Below are 24,678 nucleotides of genomic sequence, written 5' to 3' on the forward strand. Positions count from 1 at the left end.
CACTTAAGATTACATCAGACTACTACACTGTTCATGTATCCTGCATGTAATAATAGTTCAGAATAAAATGGTGAATTTTGGGCATTTAAATACATCTTGTGAGTTTTCATTTCTGGCTTTAGTTGTTACACCTCATTTCAATTAAGATTGTGGTGAGCAAATTAAGTAAATAAGGTCTGCTAGCGGTTAGCGCTGCAGGGGCCTGGGTTCGATTCTGGTCTATGTGGAGTTTGCATGTTCTCCCCATGTTCACATGGGTTTTCTCCAGGTACTTGTGTTTCCTTCCACAGACCAAAGACATGCTGTTCAGGTTGATTGGTCACTCTAAATTGCCCTCTGTGTGTGTGTGTGTGTGTGTGTGTGTGGTGCTCACTGCCACCCTATGGAGGATTAACCAGTTATGATAAAGGATGGATGGGGGTCAACTAATACAGTGTACTGTAGCTGCACAAAAGGCTTAATATATAGAATTAATCACTTGAAATATTCCTAAAAGTTAAACCTTCCATTGACAGCTTTAGTAAATTGATATTTGGAAACAAATTGTTGTTTTTTTTTTAATTAAAATAGTATTTGTACGTCCGACACTTTCACAAATGTACGTCCGTCACTTAAAACTGTACGTCCGACACTGAAGAAAACTGTTCCTATTTCAGAAATAATGCATGCAATTTGAAATACTTAATATACAATTCACTACTTTAAGTCTTACCTAAAAGATCAGCATAGAGTGTATTACCAGAGTCCTCCTAATTCAGAGCGATCTGAATGTTTCTGACCAATGCTGGAAAAATACACTTTTCTGATTACGTCCGACACCGACTGTTTTTTACTCCCCCTAGATAGGATATTTAGTATTTGACAATTTTGATATGATGGAACAACTATACTAATAGGGCCATCTACCTTGCCATAAAAGAAACCAAGCAAGGTATGTCAGTTAAGAAGCTACAGATCTGCAAAGTGTCCAAAGCTTACGTCCAACACTGTGGAATTGCCCACATACTACAAAAATGGCAATTTTCTGTACTTGAAATAGTTTTCAGTTGGTATAAATTAAAAAGGTTTCATCTATACTAAGGTAAACAAAATTAAATTTAAACTGAAACTGAAATTTAAATTTATTTTTTTTACAGAAAAATTCATACTCAAAACTCACCAGAGTAGTATTTAGCTGTTTTATACCATAAAACTATTCTGAGGGGAAGCCCCCCGGACCCCCCGAAATGTCTGTGTGAAAGAGTGCTACTCAAAAAAAAATGTCAGGGTTGGCAGGTCTGGGATTCTAACCCTAACCCTACAGACCAGAGCCTCTGCTCTTCAGCCCACTGCAGTAGCATCAGTTTCTATAGTACAGCAGTGACTCGCTGGCTGTCAAGCTGCACAATGGAATCTGCCCACAGCAAGTGGATAACTTTCAGTCCTGGCAACAATAGCCATCTCTGCGTTGATGCCAACAGACAGCTCTCCGTCCTGCTTTTGACTGATCATCTCTTTCAACTCTAATCACAGTGTCAGGCAGAAATAAGTTCAAAATCATTGTTCATTGTGGAGGGTGAAAACTTGGCTGAGGTATTCGTATTGGGCAGTGGAGGAGGAATAGTCACTGGAGCCGGGGTAACTGCACAGGGGCCCACACACTCAGAGGGGAAAAAAACTTAACAGTGATAATATCCTTCTCATTTATATTTGCAGATGTTACCTGCATATTTGTATCATTGTAGCTACCAGGGCCAGTAATTCTGTTTTTATTGTGTGTGTTTTTTTTTTTAATGGTTGAATTAAAATTAGCTTCCTAACATTTTTTTTTTCATTCCTCGTAACTGTCTTTGCATGGAGGCTGGTGTGAGGCACCGTTTTGTTTCGTTGGCGTCTCTTTTTCGAACTCTGCAATCTCTTGTACTTTAACCCAATGATCTCTCAATATTGCAAAGCAGTTTCCTACTGTCTTCATGGAAGGTTTGGGGTACTGTTCAGCTGTCTTTTGCAGTTATATTCTGTGTGCACGATTCATCCTGTAGTTTAGGCAGAAGCTGTTAATGGATGCTACTGGGTACCAAAATAAATTAAAGCAAATTAACATGCCTGTACAGTATTTCTGATTAAAAAAAAAGTGTCTGTTGAATCCTGGAGTGACTGGTGATTAAACTTGTTAGCTTGTGATTTAAAAGAGTGTAATATTGGAAGTAAAGATGCACGCAAAATGCAATTCAAGTAGATGAGTAGAAAAGCTTCTTATGTTGTCACATACTGTTTCATACATGCTAACATTCTGAGAAAAAGATATTGTTAAATATTGAACACTTGACTTGGCGTGTTTTATGTTTATAAAAGTATTACATAAAGGTTGGGGCCCAAAATAAGGTCCTGCCCACCGGGATATATATATATATATATATATATATATATATATATATATATATATATATATATATATATATATATATACACTGAGGAACATTAGCAACACCTGCTCTTTCCATGAAATAGACTGACGAGGTGAATCCAGATGAAAGCTATGATCCCTTATTGATGTAACCTGTTAAATCCACTTCAATCAGTGTAGATGAAGGGGAGACAGGTTAATGAAGGATTTTTAAGCCTTGACACAATTGAGACATGGACAGTGTATGTGTGCCATTCAGAGGGTAAATGTGCAAGACAAAAGATTTACAGTAAGCGCCAGTTTGAGTGTGTCAAGAACTGCAACGCTGCTGGGTTTTTTACGCTCAACAGTTTTCTGTGTGTATCAAGGAAGATCCACCACCCAAAGGACATCCAGCCAATGGCAGGCCAGTGGTCGAAAACGGCTCATTGATGAAAGAGGCCAAAGGAGGCTGACACGAATTGTGCAGAGCAACAGACGGGCTACAGTTAGTCAACTGACAGTCCAGTACAACATTGGTGCCGAAGGATCCATAAAAGAATGCACAACTCGTCGCACCTTGACACGAATGGGGTATGGCAGCCGACGACCCAACAGAGTTCCACTTCTTTCAGCAAAACACAAGAAACTGCAGTTGCAGTGGGCTAAGGAACGAAAACACTGGACACTGGAGGATTGGAAAAACATTGCCTTGTCTGATGAATCCCGGTTCCTGCTGTTTCACGCTGATGGGAGGACTAGGCTATGGAGAAAACCACATGAGTACATGCATCCATCATGCCGCGTGTCAACATTGCAGACTGGTGGAGGTGGTGTGATGGTGTGGGGGTGTGTTTTCATGGCACACATTGGGCCCCTTGATAAAAGTGGAGCAACGTTTGAATGCCAAAGGATATCTGAACATCATTGCCAATCAGGTGCATCCCTTCATGGCAGCAGTGTATCCATCTGCTAATGGATTTTTTCAGCACGATAATGCCCCATGCCACAAGGCTAGTATTGTCCAGGAATGGTTCCACGAACATGACAGTGAATTCAGCTTACTGCAGTGGCCTGCCCAGTCACCAGATCTCGGAGTAGAGATCCACTACCAGCCAACTTGACACAACTGTGGGAAGCATTGGAGTCAAAATGGGCCACCATCCCTGTGGAACGCTTTCAACATCTTGTAGAGTCCATGCCCCGACGAATTGAGGCTGTTCTGTGGGCAAAAGGGGGTGCAACTCAATATTAGGAAGGTGGGTGTCACAAGTGTCTTGATGCATACAGGGCAATTTTAAGGCTGACGTAGACTCGGTGTTATGGCCTTAACGTTGTTGCAAAGGCTTGATACATGACCCCTTAGTCTTTGAAGGTAACTAGAGTAGTAATCCTGTATGTTGGGTGGGGTTTGTGGTGTTGGGTTTTTCCCATAGTTGATATAAAGGTTGTTAACTGTTCTAAATGAAAACAAACACTCCATCTATTGCAGAAGCACAGGGGTCTTTTAGAGATTAAGTTTGTTCTCTAGTGTTGTGCCGGCTGAGACTATTTTTTAAAGTTAAAAAAGCATATCAGTAACAAAGCTTAATTAAACAATCAGCATTGAAAAGGGCACTGAAACCAATAAAGTGTTTTTTCTTTTCTTTTTGCTTTTATAATGATGATCTTTTGGTACTCTTACCTGTTCTATCTAAAGCGTTAATGAATAGTGAGTCGCATTCCCAAGGAGTGCACACTTGTCTTGATTTACTTGTAATCTGCAAAATGACTAGCTCAAGGCAATAAACAAAGTATATTTGAAATTGACTGTTTTGGAATCGAATGGTGTTTTAAATACATTTAAAAAATGTTATTAAAGATTAAAAGAAATAATCCATTAATACAAGAAATGTAATATCTAACCACAGAGGGATTTAATTTGCACAGCTTTCTTATGATGAATTAAAAGTGCTTTTGACAGTCTTAACATGTTCTTTTAATTTCTAGAATAACCTTTAAAGCAGCTATTGTCTGTTTGACATAAAAGCAACTTAAAAATATTACAAAAAACATCAGAGGGCAATGATCATTTTTACATGTGATACACTTGAAACATCAAATGTAAATAAAGTGGTGTACTAACCTCAACCTAATGTTACATATTTCCTATGTAGACATTTGTATTTTGTATTTATCCTTAAGCACCAATAAGAATGACACAGTGTGACACTATTGAACATCTGTTAATTAACTGTGCAATAGGCATTTATGATGTGTCACAGGCATGACCAAGCAGACTGATTTAAACTTTGCAACTGTGAGTGAAGCATTGTTAATATACGCTCCTGTTGAATAATAAAGTTGTGTTTGTCAAATATTGAACTTAATGCAGACCCCACAAATGTTATGGACCCTACATGAGAATTGGCCTGCTTTTAAAATCTAAATTTAATGCCTGTATTTCGTTTTTCCATTAGGTACGTACCCACACATTGGACTGCTCTGTTATACATTTCAACAGCATTTGCCATTTTAACTTCTTCACGTGGCACCTCTTGTATTAGTTGCAGTTGAAGTTGATTTGCTGGTTTAAATTGTACATTTTCAACACCAACAGTGCTATGGCTTAAATGGTCTGGTATGTGAGATCCATTATTTCCATTGTGATGTCTGTGATGTTCCATCATATGTATGGTAGCTTGTTGGAGCTGCAGAGGAGTGAAGTTTCCCTCAGTTGATACTCTGGTTATTGTGCGCTTTTGCATGTTCTGAAAGTATCTTGCCAATGAGGTCAGAGTACACACAATGTAAACAAAAGAGATCCGCTTCTTTAAGGGGATCCAGCATACCCTCCGATTCAAGGTAGTAAAGCATTTCACGAAACTGGCAAGAGATTAATCTGTTGACATCATGCCACATTCTGCCTGCAATAACAGCCCTCTCTGTACTGTGGTGTTGTACCATAGCATGCCACACTTGTGAATTTTCACCACCTTTATCTGTGCATACATGCAAGGGCCATTCATACTGCTCCACAGCTGTGTGAAACTGCTCAAGAACTGTGTGTGCCCTGCTGTTGGTTGCACAGGATAGAAAGTCAATAAGTATACTATAACCATCAATTGCACCATGCACCACAAATTTCCAGTGCACCATTTTGTGTAGACCATCTAAATGCCACACATAATTTGGACAGGGTCACCAATCCACTCGCCTGTGAATAACTGAACTTTGTCTTGTGACAATCCCATATTGATCTACTTCATGTAAAACATCTCTGAGTCTGCTTTGTGGTATGTATATGTCATGTGACCTAAGATGCCCAAAAAGGTATACTCCTGCATGTGAATGGTTCTGTTTGATGTCCTGAACTGCTTTCTTTAAATCATTATCGGAAATATCTGAAAATCTTTTATAAGGGATATTGTGATCTTTAATTATTATTATTATTTATTTTTTAGCAGACACCCTTATCCAGGGCAACTTACAATCGTAAGCAAATACATTTCAAGTGTTACAATACAAGTAATACAATAAGAGCAAGAAATACAATAACTTTTGTTCAAGCAAAGTACAAGTGTGACAAAACACAATTCAATAATACAGCAGATAATAGTGATAGTTACATCAGAATGATTAAATACAAAATACTACAGGTTAAACACTTGGCAGATTACAGTATTCTGAAGTACAGGATTAAATGCAGTAAAATAGGGGGCAGATAAGAGCAAAATAAAGCACATTTAAATGAAGGGTGATAGTGTCCCAGGATACTAACAGAGGAGTTCTAGAGGTGCTGTTTGAAGAGGCGAGTCTTAAGGAGGCGCCGGAATGTGGTCAGGGACTGGGCAGTCTTGACATCTGTAGGAAGGTCATTCCACCACTGCGGAGCAAGGGTGGAGAAGTGCTACGACTTATATTTAGTTGCCATGTTATGTCCACAATACCAACGTGTAACCCCCAATGGATAAAATCAGGCTATCAGCTGCCTATGGAAAGTATAAAAAAGAAAACAGTGCAGTTTATAATGACAGCCATATATTCGCACCTATACAACTTTGATTTTTAAAAAAAAAAAAAAATCAAGATAAGCAATTCAAACCAACATTCTAAACTGTATCAACATAAAGGAGGACATGGATATCTTGGCCATACCATTTCTCATCTGGCATAATTCTGTGTAAGTACAACCACCATATACACACACATGCACGTATCACTGCAAAAAGGCCAGAAGCTTGCTCAAATTGATTTATTTTAAAAAGCAAGGGCTGTACTGTGGCACTATGCCCCTCTTTTTCAACACTGCTGTGGCCGGGCACCCTTATAGGGCAGCAGTGTGGAGTAGTGGTTAGGGCTCTGGACTCTTGACCGGAGGGTTGTGGGTTCAATCCCCAGTGGGGGGACACTGCTGCTGTACCCTTGAGCAAGGTACTTTACCTAGATTGCTCCAGTAAAAACCCAACTGTATAAATGGGTAATTGTATGTAAAAATAACGTGATATCTGTATAATGTGAAATAATGTATAATGTGATATCTTGTAACAATTGTAAGTCGCCCTGGATTAGGGGCGTCTGCTAAGAAATAAATAAATAATAATAGTAATAAAGCTTGTTGTAATTTCTGGTTTCATATCCCATTGTTTTCTTTTAGTTAACGATCTTAGTTTCAATACTTGTCAGACATTTAAGGCAATGATGCAAAGTTTTTAAAAAAATGCATTGGAACAACATGCATAGAATGTGCGACAACCTGATAAACAATGAGATGAACCTACCGATGGAGACTCTAGACTGGACCGTGGTCTGAGCTTCGTTTGAGGGTGGGGTTACTGACAGGAACAGCAGGGGGGATTACAGAAACAACATTACTAGTTCTCTGGTGAAACTAAATGCTCTTCCAGTCGAGTTAAAGAGGTGACCCCCTCCAAAGAGTCTGCAGAGAAGGCCCTGTAACTGTATTCCCTCCATCAGCCGTACTACAAGGAAGCAAGTGCAGCAAAGAAGCATACACCCCCAGTACCGGTATAAAACTATTGGCTGACATGTACCATGTGATGATGTGTCAATGATGTCACGAAATGCGCATTTCTTCCACAAAATTAGCATTGTGTATTTTTATTTGAAATTATTTTGGGGAGAAAAGCATAATTTGCTTTGTGGACAAAATAAAAGAAACAATGTAAATTGGCAATCATTTTGTCCACAAAGCAAAAGCATTATTGCCTTTTGTGGAAACCATGAAATTCATGTTTTGTTTTCACATTTTGTGCAGTTGGTTTCCCCTTTGTGCACAGAAAGTACAAGCTGCATTTTGTGCACTAAAGGTCCTTCTGTGGACAAAATGATGCATGACACAAACGGTGCCCCCATACCAACAAATCTTAATGTGCTCAAAACCCAAATCGTGAATAACTATAACGCAGACACCGTGATCTGAGGGAGGCTGAATACAGACTGCCTAAGCTCATTTGTTAGCATCCAATGTATTAAACACTACTAGGGGGTAATATAATCGAGTCGGATGTTTTCCTTTTTAGTAGTAAGCATAAGAATACACAAGATAGTGTTTAAAACACGGGAATAAAAGCAAACAATATACACTAAAGCACAGGGACCAAAAAAATTAAACAAAAGCAAAATTACTGAGAAACAAGCGGCCAACGCGTCTCCTAAAACACACACACACACACCTTTTTGCGTGACCAAAACCAAAAAAACAATTCAACCCATTTACTTAAAACAAAACTATTACGCTCATTTTATTATACATTCATTAAAACAAGTAAACTGCCTATAATCATTTAAAACAAAAGGAAACATTGATCGTTTCGGTTCACCGAGGTAGTCTCCTTCCAGACTGTTCACCCTACTAAACACCAACACCACAAAACAAAAGATAAAATCATTTAAAACAGTGGAGACCAGCACACAAATAAACAAAGCGGGAGAGAAAGAGATCTTTCTTATCGTTCAAGGTAGCAGCAGGACGGAGACCAAAAAGTATAAACCGAAGCAACCACAGCAGTCTTAATCCCCTAAATGAAACTGCCGTGTGTTACAGATATGCGCAAATTGTTAAGAACGCCGCGGCAATAATTAGATTATTGATAACAATTAATAAAATGTATAGTAGTAGCTGTCCTTGTGTCTGCATGTATCTAAGCACACAGTCCCGTGTTGAGATGCAGATGTAAACTGACTATGTAAGGGCGACAGTATTAACCCTTACCAGTGTGACCATTTCAGCAACAAGTGTCTCATTAATAACAATCCAACTTTTCAACAGCAGCTGCGGCAGGTCTGAGGCGCGAGTCTGAAACGCAGCTATAGATCCACACATTTATTTCAAGACTACAGTAGCAGTACAGTAATAACTTATTTGCTGTTTATTCGCTTGATTTACTAGATGTTATGCACCAAAACACGTGTTTATCTACACATCGAACTGGCCGCGTCCCAGTCTGTGTGTGTCATGAAATTCCACATTTTAAACATGATTGATAAGGATTCTGTGACGTCAGATGCAAGACAAGTTAGGTAACCTGCCCATAGCTATACCGTCCTGTCTCCTGGTGTGTTAGGAATCAAGAGGTACTTTCACTGTACGTGGATTGTATTCTTTTTTTTGTTTTCAATTTGTCTTGTTATTTTGCAAATGTATAATTTGCTTTTGGTTAGTTAGCCATATATTTATATATTTTGCATGCAAACCAAACCTTTCCTTATAATAATAAAAACTAACTAACTAACCAAAAAAAAAAAAAAAACGGTAAGGATTATTCACATTGATATATGATCGCTATTTATTCATTTGGCTGTGAAAAGTACTGCCATTTACTAGAAAGCATGATGTCAGATATTTTGAGAAGCAACGTCTTGAATATGTCATACGGGACTGGTATGGATGCATAAAAAGGTATTTTAAAGCACAGCGAATTAAAACAACTTTTTATGATAATATATAATTTTAAATAATATTTTAAACGATATGTAATTTGTATTTTATCTGAATTATATATTTTTTATTTGAATTCTGTCAGTCTTTAGTGCTTATTAAGTAAAGGCATAAACGCGACATAGCCACGCACGTTAGAGGTGTACATTATCTTGCAGACAGATGTGAGCGCTGTCTTGCTGCCTTGCTGCTCCGGGGATGGAATCACGAAGTGACCCGTTTCTCTCTTGCGCGTTCTCATTGCAGTGTGAAAGCGTTCCTCTGTGGATTCCTGTGGAAAATGGGTGCACTGCAAACCTTCAGGGAGTTCAGTGTTTTGGGATGGTTAAGAGAAGGCAGGCAGTCGAGGAGGCTCATTCTTCTGATCGTGTTCGTTGCACTTCTGCTGGACAACATGCTCCTCACTGTAGTCGGTATGTATAATTAAACTATTTTAAAATTCGTGACTAAACCAGAAGAAAATCTTACTGGCAGCAGCCTTTTTGGGTTTCTTACTAGTATTAAACATTTCTACAGCCGGTAAAAACACCAAATAGACAGCTGACAGAAGATTAACATCAGGGATAAAGATAGAGAAATATTTATATTTTATTCCGTATTAAGCTTTTGTTTTGTGTAACTAAAAAGCTGTCACCGTGCCAAAATGGTTTCACTGGTGAAGTAACCTTTATGCTAGTACTAAGGTTGTGATTCAAGAAACCAGCTTAATGCATGTATTTTTTTTTTTTTTTTTTTTTTTTTTGTTATATAGGCGATAACAAGCAATGAATTATTTAATATTGATCTTGATAGGATTTCAAAACATTCGTGATATTACCATTGAAGTATGCGGGTAGGGTGAAACATAAACACAGCTGTTGAATAGGAATTTTATATATATATATATATATATATATATATATATATATATATATATATATATATATATATATATATATATATAATTACTGGTAGCCTTTGTTTCTGTGTATTATCACCATCCCTGTGGCAGCTGGATATGTTTAAGTATTATACATCATCGTTATTGTTCTGGAACATTTTAACACTACTTGAGTTTTGAAGATTACAGTAATTTAATCATTAGGGAGCTGGTGTCTGCCGGTATATCTAGCATGCAAAGAATGTAATTAAAATGTCATTTATATTACGATTTAACTTGATAGTTTAGCATATCTGGGGATGGGGGGCATTTTCAAGTTTGTTCTGCTTCCTGCTGTTTTATAAAGTAATTTAATACCCTCTACTACTGTACGTAGTAAAAATCACCTCCCCATTTTGCCTATGGAGTGAATTTCAATCAGGGAAACCTCCAGCTAACATTTGGAGAACGTAAACAAACTGGACTGCCATTAAAGGTGTTAAAGCGGAGTGTGTGGAAGGCTATACTTTGGAAGAATGCCATAAATCAATAGCACGTACTAATGAATTAAAATACAGTAAGGCATATCATGATTGTAGGGCATGTTGATTGGGATCCCTGACACTGTATACAAAACCACAAGGTTCTGTAGAAAAGCTTCTTGCAGCTGTCCCTATTGATTTAATATTGGACAGACTTGAATATTTGACTTCTTCTGTACAATGTGATGAAGAGTGTGCTGGGATTCATTTGGAACAAGTGCTTCTCATTATGCTTAGGTATACTGGCACCGGTTGTTTTCAGGTTTGATTTGCTGACCGTCTGTATTCTTGCTTCAGAATTCGATTATGTGAAATTGATACCATTAGAGATCTTGTTCTGTGGAAGGGCATCAGGGAAAACGCCGATTTGAAATTGGCATATCATGATTTATATTGCAGAGAGCGTTAAATTTAAAACATCCTTACATATTGCAACATGAAACAGAGTTCTTATCGAGACATTGTGGAACTATTATGCATATGCAATTGTAATTATTGTTACAGTAATTGCAAATGATAATGATTTCTGGTAATTGTAGATTTCTCTATGGTGACTATCATAATAATTATGCTGTTATTAAAATGAGAATGCAAAAGAGGTTTAAATGGCTTACAGCTGCTTCATCTGGTTTTATGTATTGGGCTACAACATACAGTGTATATATCACCTCAATTGTATATAATATAAATATAATATAAATAATGAGCTGTGGTGAATGCTGCTAAAGGCACATTTTCTTGCTGCTGGTAATGCTGTTCACACATGATTTTGGATGCTGAGATGCACCTCACCAACTGGGAGACTATGTACTGTATACTGGTCTTACTATTGTTTGCGGCGCGGATATAAAGCCTCCGCCATTATTTGTTATTGGTTTGTATTTTGTATTTTAAAACCTCGTGAGGATGTGTGACTGATCAGCTACTGATTATTTAACTAGCTGACAGTCACGTATCCTTATTAAACTCGTGCAGACTGTGGCCGAGGGGTAATAATAGCTAGTTAAACCCTTGGCCAGAATATAAAAGCCTGCAGCTGTCTTTGTTCAGGGAAGGGTGCAGAGTGGAGAACGTGTGTGGAGAGGAGGTAGTAAACACAGCGAAATAACAATTGCTAAACGTTGTTTATTGTTTGTTTGTTTGGCCAACGTGCCCTTTTGTGTAGTTTTGTTTAATAAACAGACTGAATGCCGTAGCGTTTCAGTTTTGCCCCGCCCCTTGTGCTGAGTCTGTGTTTCTGGTCTGATGTCACCACTGCAAGCCATCCTTTTCACATGGTCATACATGGACACATTTGCAGACTGGATCGTTGGTCTGAAGCTGGTGCTGTTTTTAACAGCAGTTTTGATAGTCAGAATTCCATTCACAATGTCTGTAGACAATTGATTTCTTACAGCTGTTTTTACAAGGTTCATCTGAGAAAAAAACTTGTTCTAATTCTGCAGTACTGTGTGGCAGTCAACATATTAATGACAACCTTGGCAAGTGTAGGAAACGTGGCACTCCGCTAGGTATATACAAGAGCGCATTTTGTGCCAGTTTTCATCAGCTGCTGGATCCCGTCTAAGATCCATCAAGTCAGTCAGTCACTTGTTATTGCATAAATTCCACCTAGGCAATCCAGCATATTTCCAATAACAAAAAAGCATTGTAAGCTGGACGATGTCTCCCGAGCTCGCTGTGCTTTGTTTACTTACTTGGTTGAAGAACGCGTATACTAATTTCAGCACAGTAGTGTTAATTGGTATTCTTCTTTTGATAATTTTCACTGCCATCACATAAGATGTACGTATATGTCATTTGAGCTGATTGGGAAAGCCGCAGGCAGTACAAAATATACCTGTCGTCAGGTGCAAGTGGTGTGATGCAATCAAGTAACTGTCCAGACAATCTGTGTTTATTTTTAAATACAAAATAAAACAATCCGTCCCTCTACCATCAATGGCATTGGGGGGTACACGGTGGGCTTTGCAAACCCAAAACAAACCCAAAACAATAATCCAAAACAATAATTCAATGGTCGGTCCTGCGTCCTCAGTGCACGAAAGGGTGATATAAGGATGTGGTGTTAGTGCAGGGAAGTGCTCCAGTGTGCTTATTGGTTCCTTAGCCACAGCTCCGCGGTGCTCAATCCTCCTCTGCAAACACACAACACAAACGTAACAAAACAAACGCTACACGCTCCGGCCGTCTCATTACGTTTGTCAGCGCCAAGGCGGTGTACTGACGTAGCTGCTTCCCCTTTGTACCCACAAAGTCCTCCCTGCAATCAACCCGTCGCCATTGTTTCTCCAATAGAGGACTGTCCCACAGCTGATTGAGTCTTTCCGGGTACGTGCAACTATGCGCTCCCCCTAATATGGTCACCTTACGGTTTCCACCTACCATAAAGGCGGTCCATCTGGGAGGCAGCATACCACCATCCTGACACAGTGCCCTTTCAGGTTGGGAGGGAGATTTATAACATTGATCCTTTCTTTCTTTATCACAATACTATATTTATTTTGATTCAAAATAACAGATTTTGTATTTATTTACGTTTTAGTGTTAAAATGTACAGTTGGCAACCTTAAGCCAAATGCAGTTTAACGTGGCTTACATCTTTCTCAATCGTTAATGCAGCAAAGACAGTGAGCTGTCCTTGCTTTACTGTTGATCGGAGGTGTTTTTTGACATGCTTCGCTAAAGAAAATGCTCTTTCTCCAGGGTCAGGGATAATGTTTTCGACGGTTCAGGGCTTTCAGCACAGATTTGTAAAAATATTTCTAATGCTACCCTTTGCCGCTTGCATTCCTCTTCTTCCCGTTTCTTATGTTTATGCTTTGCTGCCCATGAAAGAGACATTGTTTGCTGTATTCAAGCAAAATCAAACTGACTGACCTGGAATTTACTTGTCGCTGCTCGAATGTGAGCAAGACAGTAAGTTCCGGGTCAGCCAGTTTGATTTCGTGTGAACACAAATGAGATACACTGCCTCGGTTGAAATGTTGGGCCTCCCCATGACTTTGGGCCCTAGGCAGGTGCCTATGCGTTAATCTGGCCCTGGTGGCACCTACCAGCCAATAAACCCCCAACAGACTTTTTAAAATGATTGAATTTAAGCAATTGAAAGTTTCAGGGGAGTAAATACTTCTTTATAGGCAGTCCTACCAAAGTCAAAGCAGAGATTGGACAGGAGGTAACCCATATTCACGTCAAGATAGTGCCTCCCTGTCTTTCTCTCTCTTTCTCTCAGATCCTGATAATTGAGAGACTAGACACTGTGCCAAAACCATGCAACATGCTGTACTACATGCTAATGTCTGTTATAGCAGCAGTATTTTTTTTTTTCAATTTCAGAGACCTTGAATAAGTACCCACACATGTTCACTTTTTACTGTATTTGATTAAAATGTGGTAATACCTTATAGCTTGTGATGGGGAAAAAAAATATGCTGCTGTTGGTGAAAAAAATATGTGTAATGCTTTTATTTAAAGCACATATTCCAAATATCTCAGAGCTTACCCTCTCTTTGGGTTACTGTGCAGTCTCCACACCACACACATTTAATTTATTTAGTGTGTTTCCTGTACAAGCACCCTAGAGTGTCTCCTAAGTAGTCCCTCTATCCTAAAATAATAATATTTAATCACCAAGGCAAGTGATGCTATGTCAGTAATGGCTACCAGCTATGCCTAGGGCCATTAATGCTGTAAATGAAAAATGAAAAAAATAGATCTGACAATTGGCACCATGAATGGGATAATATTGTTTTAAAAAAAACTAATTCTGAGTTGTCTGTCTTTTTGTCATATGAAAATGTGCACTATGAGGGTGGGGCAGGCCTTCTGAGTAATCCAGGGACCCCGCGTATACCAGGAGAACATGCCCAAACCCAGGGCGGTGCCAAATCCAACGACCCGGCAGTGTTCATTTACAGACAGATAATCCCAATATGTAATTCTAAGAATTGTGCTTATCAATTGCAATTGTATAACCTGGCATTAAAACACAGAAGTTTTAATACAACAAATATGCCTGTTTTGCTGTGGAGCTCAAAATCTAGAACTTGGTATTGTATTGATTACAGTAGTGTTATTGTTAAGGTCATTTCAATCTGTGTACAATGCTATAAATAAAGCCTACAATGAAACCTAAAAAGAGAAGAAAGCTGTAACATTGCATTGTTCTGTATGCTGAGTTGTACTAAAGCTTCTGATCTTATGCTTTTTGTGGGGTGGAAATCAGCCTGATACATAGTGTGATAGTAACCAAAGTGATATTATCAGGAGCTTGTCCCTGTTGACTCCTGTATTATTCTGATCAGTTGATTTGAAAGTGGTGATAATAAGTAGAGAGTGACATTAACATAATATGAAGTCTTTTTCCATCATTTCAAAACAGGTAAAACTAGTAGACATGAGTAGACAAGCATTAGTTACTAAAGAAAGCACCAACAGCAACGTTTATAGTTTTTACCTTACAGCTGGACAAGCTTGCACGTAAGGGTTCCAGTGTGAATCCTAAGAAGGATATTCAAAGATTGTCATCTTCAGACAATAAGCACAGGGAATGAACAGCGTGGAAAGCTAACATTGGGGGTGGCTAAATATTTCACAATGCAAGTCACAGCAGCAGTGTGAGCTGTAGCTCCAGGCAACTTAGCAGCTATTTGAAACAGCAATTGGTGTGCAGCTAACAAGGTTAGGGCTGGCTGGAGGAGGGCAAGTATTGACTCAACAAAACCTTGATCTGTATTTTATTAACAATTAACCCTCTTTATGGTTCTTCCCTTAACCCAGAAGGTCGCCTAATCAATTTAAACCTCAGTCGCACATTGTGGGGCAGACAAAAACCTTTTCCATGAAATGAGTGAAGCTAAAATAAATAGAATCATGTGCCTTGCAGGTTGATTGATCCTTGATGCTTGTCTGGTACAGAGCTCATATCTAGAGTTTGAACTTTCATGTTTAATGGATAATAACCTATATAAAAAATGACTGGTTACCTGTTCAGAAAAAAAAACAAAATAGAAAGGGCACCTCTTGTAGTGAGTGTCGTGGATGTTACTGCTGTCAAATTAGAATAGGTATTATGCTTACATGCAACCCCAGCCACAGCTGTAAATTCTGAATTAGAGCTATCAGTATGAGGAACAAAGCTGATGCCTGTGACCTGTATCATCACAGAGTAGTGTTGAATAAGAAATGGCAATGAATAGTTTCATGAAAATAGGATAAGTGGTATTTAAGACCTAGATGTTATTAGGTAAGCAGATGAGTGTTAGTATTTCAAGGAAACTAATTTGATATCTGTAAATGTGTCATTGATAAAATCAAAAACAGTAGAGGTCCCAAGACAGAACTCTGGGGTACTCCCATCATAGGAGGTGTCCAGATCGATGGGCAGCCTTGTATTGAGACAGCAATAATCAGAGAATCAGATCAAGGCTGATGGACCAAAGCCAAAACCACTGAGCTATGCTAGCAGAGTAGCCTGTGGTCTACTAAATCAAATGCTTCAGTAAGATCTGTAAAAACAGTTGTCCCTTATCCATGCTCTCCAGCAAAGTAATTTGTCAATAGTAGAATGGTTTGCCCAAAGGCCAGGTTGTTTATCATTCAGGAGATTATTACAATTAACAGAAGCAGTTAACTGAGGGAAAGCATTTTTTACAAGATCTTTGAAAGTGCTGGGAGTATGGATATGGGTCTATAATTCCCACATCCATAGGAATACCAGCTTTATATATTAAAGTACTAACAAAACAGTCACTGTATAGGTCTCAAAAGAGCAGTTTTGAAAGAAACACATGTTAAATAGCAAACATGTACTTTCATTTTAAAACATGACATCTGGCATGACACTAGATTGAAGACTATACTTTTAGATGGTCTTGTACTTCCTGGGTCATTTCACGAAAACAGGGAAATTGTCCCCACTCCTTCACTGGCTTGGAAGTGTAAGGTCAAACAGATAACCAAAAAATAAGACATAGAAACTGAGAGCTTCCTTTAACCTAAAGTACTAGATATCACGCTTTAAAACAAATACACGTGTACTATAATGTGTTTGTTTTAAAACTGCACAGTTGAGACCTATGTATCTTACGGAAGTGCAGAAATGGCAACGATTTATGGAATTATTTTGTTAGTTACAATTACTTTAAGGGTAAGTGTCTGATTTGTTTGTCACTATATTTGTGAAAGGTTGTGAAAAGGTAGACCTACAAAATAAATTCAGTACACTGAAGGCACTAAGTGAAATTTGTGTCCATACTATTGTTCATAACAGAGCTGGTAATGCTGGACAGTAAGAGCACATCACTGACAATGCCTCTTTTTTTATCTTTCCAGTGCCCATTATCCCCAGCTACTTGTACACAGTAGATCATGAAACTTCTCCAGTGAAAAACCAGACGGCCAGTCCTGGGCCGGAGTCTGTGCCCTCCTCAAACACCTTTCAAAACATCTTCTCCTACTATGACAACCCCACCAGGCTGCCTGGCAACGCCTCTGAGGAGACGTCCCAAAGAGCAACCCGTTTCTCCTACACCACCACCAGCAGCCCCATCACCAATGCCACTGAAGCACCATCAGACTGTCCCAAAAAGGACAAACGCCTTTTAAATGAAAATGTGAAAGTGGGTTTGCTGTTTGCTTCAAAAGCCACCGTGCAGTTGATAACTAATCCCTTCATTGGACCTCTGACCAACAGGTAGGTTCCTTGAATTTGCATTGAAAAGTTTTAGAATGGTGATTCCTAAATTCAAATTGGAATCCAGCACATCCGGTGTACAGATGTGTCCTCCGATGCACAGAACATTTATTATAACAGTAAGAGACACACACAGTGTATTAACTTATGAAAGCAACAAAATGGCATGCTAGTAAAAATGATGCGTATTAATAATAGCAACATGAAGCTGGAGGCAAGATAGCCCCATTTATTTGTTTTAAAAAAAGATAACTTGGCGCATTTTGAATCTATCATGTCATTCTAAGGCTGATGACTTTACTCTAACTTGGCTGGTCAGATTCATGTAAGAACATCTCTTGTATGCAATCACACTATGCTGAGTTTGCACATGGAAGTGTGTTTTAATGAATATCTCCGTTACATTTAACAGGGGTATGAGACTTAACAGGGTACCCTGGAGTACCCCATGCAAATCTGCCATCTTTACTGTGGTTCATTTTTGGCACAGGGCCCACATACATATAGCAAAACTATTAAAAGACGTATTGGATTTATATCTACAGTTCACATGACATTGCACATGTAAGCGTCTAATGTTGTTACAAATAATTATTACACATCCAGAGTTTGAACAAAAAAGGATTTCTTCATTTACGTAAAATGTTTTGAAAACTGTAAATAACTTGTTGAAACAAAACCACTGAGAATAAGTAGGCTATCACACAGCAGTCGCTTGTCTCTGCTAATAAATTGAAGCATTTAAACTTTTGTGTGTCACTGTCAGTTTCCTCCAAAACCATTATGAAAATACAGTAATTTGATTACTCTAGAATAAAATAAACCGACCATATGACATTTAGCAGAGCTGTGATTAAGACGATACAACGTTTTATTACTGTAACTTTTTAGGCAGCATTATAATAAAATCATAATAAAGTGGATTTTTCAACATGAATAACAATGAGGCTTCACTCACAGTAAATACAAGTTATGCAGCTAAACATACTGAAGTAGCTAAGAAATTATTCATTTGACTCGCATTATATTCTGCTCAGATAACTGAAGCAGTGGGGTCTGGGACAGCAAAAGCTTCAAACACTTACCCTAAATTATTTTAAGTTTGATGAAGTAAACCGTAAAGGTCTGTTTTTAGTCTGGTTTTTCCACAAACCAAAAATGTATTTATTTATATATACTGGTATTTCTTTTGTGTGAAATGTCAATCAACTTTCAAAAGGCAGCATGATTGTAATGGTTTAGAACTGGTAGATTCAGTTGCCTTGTTTGAGGTATTGCAGGGACATTGTATGAACCTATGATCAAAGTAGCATCAGATCTTCATACACAAGAACTCATGAATAAACACTCAAAGGCTAGCCGTATTTAAGAAGCCCCTCTCTGTTAATACATTATGATGGCAAACTCTTTTTCATGCTTGTTTTTTTCAGAATAGGATACCAGGTTCCAATGTTTGCTGGCTTTTGCATCATGTTCCTTTCCACTGTCAGTAAGTACTCCTCATGTTTAAACTATTACAGTACAGTAGCTCAGATTTCTGATATAAAAAGCTAACACCATGTTTTATCTGTCTTGCAGTGTTTGCTTTTTCTGAAAGCTATACTTTACTTTTCCTGGCGAGGTCCCTGCAGGGAATCGGGTCCTCCTGTTCGTCAGTGGCAGGTAAGAACACACGGCATTTCTAATGCTCTATTTATTTGAAAATGCCAGCCCTGAATCCAAAACATAAAAGAAAGAAGTCAAAAATGCTCCTGAATGAAAAACACACTACTAAGTACTAAAAGAAAACATTAATATTATCACTAGATGGTTTAGGAAAAGCATGTTAGTATGAAATAATTCAGCATTTGAGTACAGTGTGTGTGTGTGTGTGTGTGTGTGTGTGTGTGTGTGTGTATGTATACCATATGTATATACAGTATACAGTATATGTGGATAATATTTGAGGTACCACTGTACTTGTGGGATGCATTTTACAGTGTTTAACATATATTGAGGGAGGATATTAAGTAAGTACTCTAGGGGGTCTGAGTGGAATAAAAGGCCCACCCCCAGTCATTCTCTTTCAAGGCTGGTGAATTGGACAATGTACTGTATATATGCCATCTATCCAGACACTATATACAAATGAGTATGGTAAATAATTAAATTGATTTGTAGTAATTTAATAAAAATGTCCAGAGTGTCACATTTTCAATGGAAATACACATTTGTGTACATTAACCAGTTACTTATAATGACTGACGCCAGACCACAGCTCCCCATTATAGAAAGGGGTTTTCAAAGTGATACTGTTTGTTTTCAGGTATGGGGATGCTTGCTAGTGTCTACACGAATGACGAGGAACGAGGGAATGCCATGGGAATTGCATTAGGAGGCCTGGCTATGGGAGTGCTGGGTTAGTATATTGATGCATGGAGCACTTGATTTATTCACTACATGAAGGAAGATCTAAATACCACCGTGGTTTGATTAATTAAAATAGGACAGAATTACACTGAAGAGACTCCTGTGCATTTACAGAGCCCTGTTTAATGATCTAAATAGTGGCTCTATTTAGATCTGATGCTGTATAGACCCACAGATCTATTCTACTTAGAAAATGAAGTCAATCCTAAATGTCACATGTATGAATATAAATGATACAGACCGTGCTTTTTTTGTACTTTTCTTTTAGGGACTGTTAATGAACAAATAGATTTGTAATGGACATTCTAAGTATAAAATGATATGCAGCACAGACAAATTAATAAGTGCAAAATATTTCATTTTTGTCTGTCACTATTGCAGACATGTCGAGTGTTGCTCACTTGGGAATTTTAGGATTTTTCTTTTGCTTGTTGTTTTTATAAGGAAGCATTCTTTTTTCTTTTTTTTCTTTTGAAAGCATACATTTTCTACATCCTATATACAGGTAGTTGACAAATAAATGGAAACACCTGAGTAAATGAGGGACACCAAGTATATTGAATGCAAGGGCTTCCACACAGGGGTGGCTCATGTGTTAATTAAGCAAATAACATCCCAGCATGCTTGGGGTCATGTATAAAAATACTGGACAGGCCTGGTTGCCTATAATTATGGCTAGCATGGCTGCAAGAGGAGACTTGCTGGGGCGCGTTTGGCAGGAGCTTCAGTGACCAAGACAGCTCAACTTGCTGATTTTTTCACGAGCAACAGTGTCTAAGATGATGTCGGTATGGAACTCCGAGGGAAAGACATCATCAGCAAAGGGCAACAGTGGGCGGAAGCGCGTACTCCAGGATCGTGATATCCGTGCATTAATTTGAAGTATAAGGCAAAACAGGCGAGCAACTGCAGAACAATTGACTGCAAATTTCAACCTGGGGCGCGAGCAACCAGTTTCATCAAAAATGGTCCGCCGAGAACTCCACAGAGCAGGATACCATAGTGGCCCAACGCCCTATTAAGTGACTTTACATTGGTGTTTCCATTTTTTTGTCCACTACCTGTAAATATTTGCTTTTACCGACATGTTGACAACACCAGCTTCTGAGATTTGTGTTTACCAGCTATCTGTTCTGAATCTACAAAACAGCCACATTAGAAAAAAGTAAAAACCTGTCTTAAAACATCAAACCTGTCTTGCTGGGTAGTTCTTGGGTGAAAATGATAAGCCAGTCTGTGCTCTAACTAACTGCAGGATTTAGCATCCAAACAGCATATTCAGCAGTTTTTTTTTTTAAATTTCTTTTTAACCACAGTCTAATTTTTTACATTACATTTTCTTTCACAAAAGCTTCAAAATGTAAACCTGTTTTCTGAAAGGGCTTCGATCTAGAATCTAGGTGATATCTCCTTTTAAGTCAAGAGAATACCCTTTACAGGACTAATCCGTCCTTTCAGAGCCGGGTGATTTCTCATCAGTACAAAGGTGTACTACCCACGATGGTTCTCTTTTCTTGTTTACACATTTAGGTTGTTATTATTACAATACCTTATATAAACCACTGGTAAAAATATCAGCTGCTTCGTTTCCAGTACATATATGTATATATAATTTATGTAGGAATGAAGTCAGTGGCCAAAAGTAGGTGTCACAGATATTGTACTATATTACTACAATAATACAATAGAAAGACACAAGCAATTAGAGAGTGCTACATGTTAGAGAATGAAGAATACACAAAACAGCATTGTTGTTGAATTGTTTAAATCTTGTGTGTCTACAATTATGTTTAATAAATGGACAAAACTGTTCTTTACAACCTGAAGAAAATGTCACTTGAAGTGCACAATAATGAGCTAGTTGGTGTCTTAGTGGGGTGGTGTGGGTGGGGGTAATTTGGGTTTCAATTATTCTATTCGGAAAACAGACAAAAAATGTTTCAGAAGAGCTATTATGTCTTTAGGTTCTGAGAATCACAGTTTTTATTTTTGCTTTCCCTTTCAGTTGGCCCCCCCTTCGGCAGCGTGATGTACGAGTTTGTGGGGAAAACAGCACCTTTTCTGATTTTAGCAGTATTGGCACTGCTCGATGGAGGTCAGTGAGTTTAGCGTATGTATTTAATTAAAGAAACAGCATTGTTACAGTTACAGCTATCAAAAGCTGTATTTATAAGAACATAAGAAGAACATAAGAAAGTTTACAAATGAGAGGAGGCCATTCAGCCCATCTTGCTCGTTTGGTTGTTAGTAGCTTATTGATCCCAGAATCTCATCAAGCAGTTTCTTGAAGGATCCCAGGGTGTCACCTTGAACAACATTACTGTGTAGTTGGTTCCAGACCCTCACAATTCTCTGTGTAAAAACGTGCCTCCTATTTTCTGTTCTGAATGGCCCTTTATCTAATCTCCATTTGTGACACCTGGTCCTTGTTTCTTTTTTCAGGTCAAAAAAGTCCCCTGGGTCAACATTGTCTATACCTTTTAGGATTTTCAATGTTTGAATCAGATCACCACGTAGTCTTCTTTGTTCAAGACTGAATAGATTCAATTCTTTTAGCCTGTCTGCATAGGACATGTCTTTTAAACCCTGGATAATTCTGGTTGCTCTTCTTTGCACTCTTTCTAGAGCAGCAATAACCTTTTTGTAACGAGGTGACCAGAATTGAACACAATATTCTAGGTGAGGTCTTACTAATGCATTGTAAAGTTTTAACATTACTTCCCTTGATTTAAATTCAATACTTCTCACAATATATCCGAGCAGCTTGTTGGGCTTTTTTATAGCTTCCCCACATTGTCTAGATGAAGACATTTCTGAGTCAACATAAACTCCTAGGTCTTTTTCATAGTTCCCTTCTTCAATTTCACTATCTCCCATATGATATTTATAATGTACATTTTTATTGCCTGCATGCAATACTTTACACTTTTCTCTATTAAATGTCATTTGCCATGTGTCTGCCCAGTTCTGAATGCTGTCTAGATCATTTTGAATGACCTTTGCTGCTGCAACAGTGTTTGCCACTCCTCCTATTTTTGTGTCGTCTGCAAATTTAACAAGTTTGCTTACTATACCAGAATCTAAATCATTAATGTAGATCAGGAATAGCAGAGGACCTAATGCTGATCCCTGTGGTACACCACTGGTTACCTCGCTCCATTTTGAGGTTTCTCCTCTAATCAGTACTTTCTGTTTTCTACATGTTAACCACTCCCTAATCCATGTGCATGCATTTCCTTGAATCCCTACTGCGTTCAGTTTGAGAATTAATCTTTTATGCGGGACTTTGTCAAAAGCTTTGCAATTATCCATTGTCAATGTTGCATCCTCAAAAAAGTCAAGCAGGTTATTTATTATTATTATTTGTTTATTTAGCAGACGCCTTTATCCAAGGCGACTTACAGAGACTAGGGTGTGTGAACTATGCATCAGCTGCAGAGTCACTTACAATTACGTCTCACCCGAAAGACGGAGCACAAGGAGGTTAAGTGATTAGACACAATCTCCCTTTCCTAAAACCATGCTGACTGTCTCCCAGGATATTGTTACCATATAGGTAATTTTCCATTTTAGATCTTATTATAGTTTCCATAAGTTTACATATAATAGAAGTCAGGCTTATTTGTCTGTAGTTACCTGGTTCGGTTTTGTCTCCCTTTTTGTGGATCGGTATTACATTTGCAATTTTCCAGTCTGTTGGTACAACCCCTGTGTCAAGAGACTGTTGCATGATCTTGGTTATGTCTTGCCTGTCTACAGCACCATGCATGGAGATGTCACATGTGCAATTCTGCAACAAGCAAATTGGTACCCACCTCACAGGAGTGTGATTTTGTGGATTGACCCAAAGTATTTACTCAGATACAACAATGTTTAAGTTTAATAAACTTTATGGACAGCACTCAAAATTCACAACAAGGCAAGACTTACCTATATTCCAGAGAGACAAAGAAGCGGTTATGAAGGATGTAGACATCGAGTGCTGTATAAAACAGGCTTTTCAGATATCTTTGTTATAGTAGGAAGACTGAAGTAAGGACTGTAGGCCTGTCTAGGGTTACCATATGACTGCATGTACACGAGGAGAGTTCAGGCTTTTAACTGTGCCAATGCATTCTGGTAAGTGTAGTCCTGCGAGACAGGTAAAGCGTACCAGAATGCACTGCACTGCATGGAGTCATATGGTAACCCTAGACATATATATCTGTTAAAAGTACAGAAATATTATATGAGTTTAAATCTTACACAAGGCTATTTATAAATGGTTACACATGTCCGTGTCTGCAGCTGATGGCTAACACTGCTAACAAACACCTGAATACAAAGTCCACACAGCCTTCACAATGTGGAAGGTCCCAGAGAATTCTTGCTATTAACCCTATGCTAATACCGTCTTAAGCTAAAGAAAATCAAACAACATTTCATATTGTAACAAAAGGGGAGCAGATTTTTTTCATTAAAGAATGATATTTGATACTGTACTAGGTTGAGAAAGCTCTGTTTACGTGCCTGTCACTGACTAGATAATTTCACCTGGAGAGTGACATAGATCCCTCCCCTTATTTCCTGTCATTATCCAACCAATTGCTTCACTGAATTAAAACAGTAACAGACTACACCTGAAAGTAAGGAATGCACACTGAGAGCTTTCTTTAGCTTATGTAGTATGTTGCCAGATGTATCTTTTAATGAAAATGCAAGCTTGCTAAGATCTATATAACAATTGGAAATAAACAACAGGTGAGACTGATTTAATGACCTTTTATTTAATAATCTTTGTTGTCCCACAGCTCTACAGCTTTTTATTCTGCAACCATCAAAATCGGAACCTGAAGTAAGTAGCATTTTCAAAACCAGCAGAAGCTT

The 24,678-nt window shown here is 38.3% G+C and overlaps 1 protein-coding gene across 2 annotated transcripts in view; it reads left to right on the top strand.

Annotated features, from left to right (window-relative positions):
• The first annotated feature begins 8,885 nt into the window (after positions 1-8,885).
• The window catches only part of LOC117416168 (synaptic vesicular amine transporter-like), a 28,996-nt gene continuing 13,203 nt past the window's right edge, over positions 8,886-24,678 (top strand). Inside the window, exons 1-8 of one of the 2 annotated variants that reach the window (XM_034027243.3) lie at positions 8,886-8,952; positions 9,552-9,718; positions 17,043-17,403; positions 18,834-18,892; positions 18,982-19,065; positions 19,709-19,801; positions 21,818-21,907; positions 24,603-24,646. In XM_034027243.3, coding sequence (XP_033883134.2) covers positions 9,586-9,718; positions 17,043-17,403; positions 18,834-18,892; positions 18,982-19,065; positions 19,709-19,801; positions 21,818-21,907; positions 24,603-24,646 — 864 coding nt within the window. In that variant the 5' untranslated portion in view covers positions 8,886-8,952; positions 9,552-9,585. The other variant, XM_059026580.1, reaches the window with a different exon arrangement.

Source organism: Acipenser ruthenus, chromosome 7 (genome assembly GCF_902713425.1).
Source record: "Acipenser ruthenus chromosome 7, fAciRut3.2 maternal haplotype, whole genome shotgun sequence".
NCBI lineage: Eukaryota > Metazoa > Chordata > Actinopteri > Acipenseriformes > Acipenseridae > Acipenser > Acipenser ruthenus.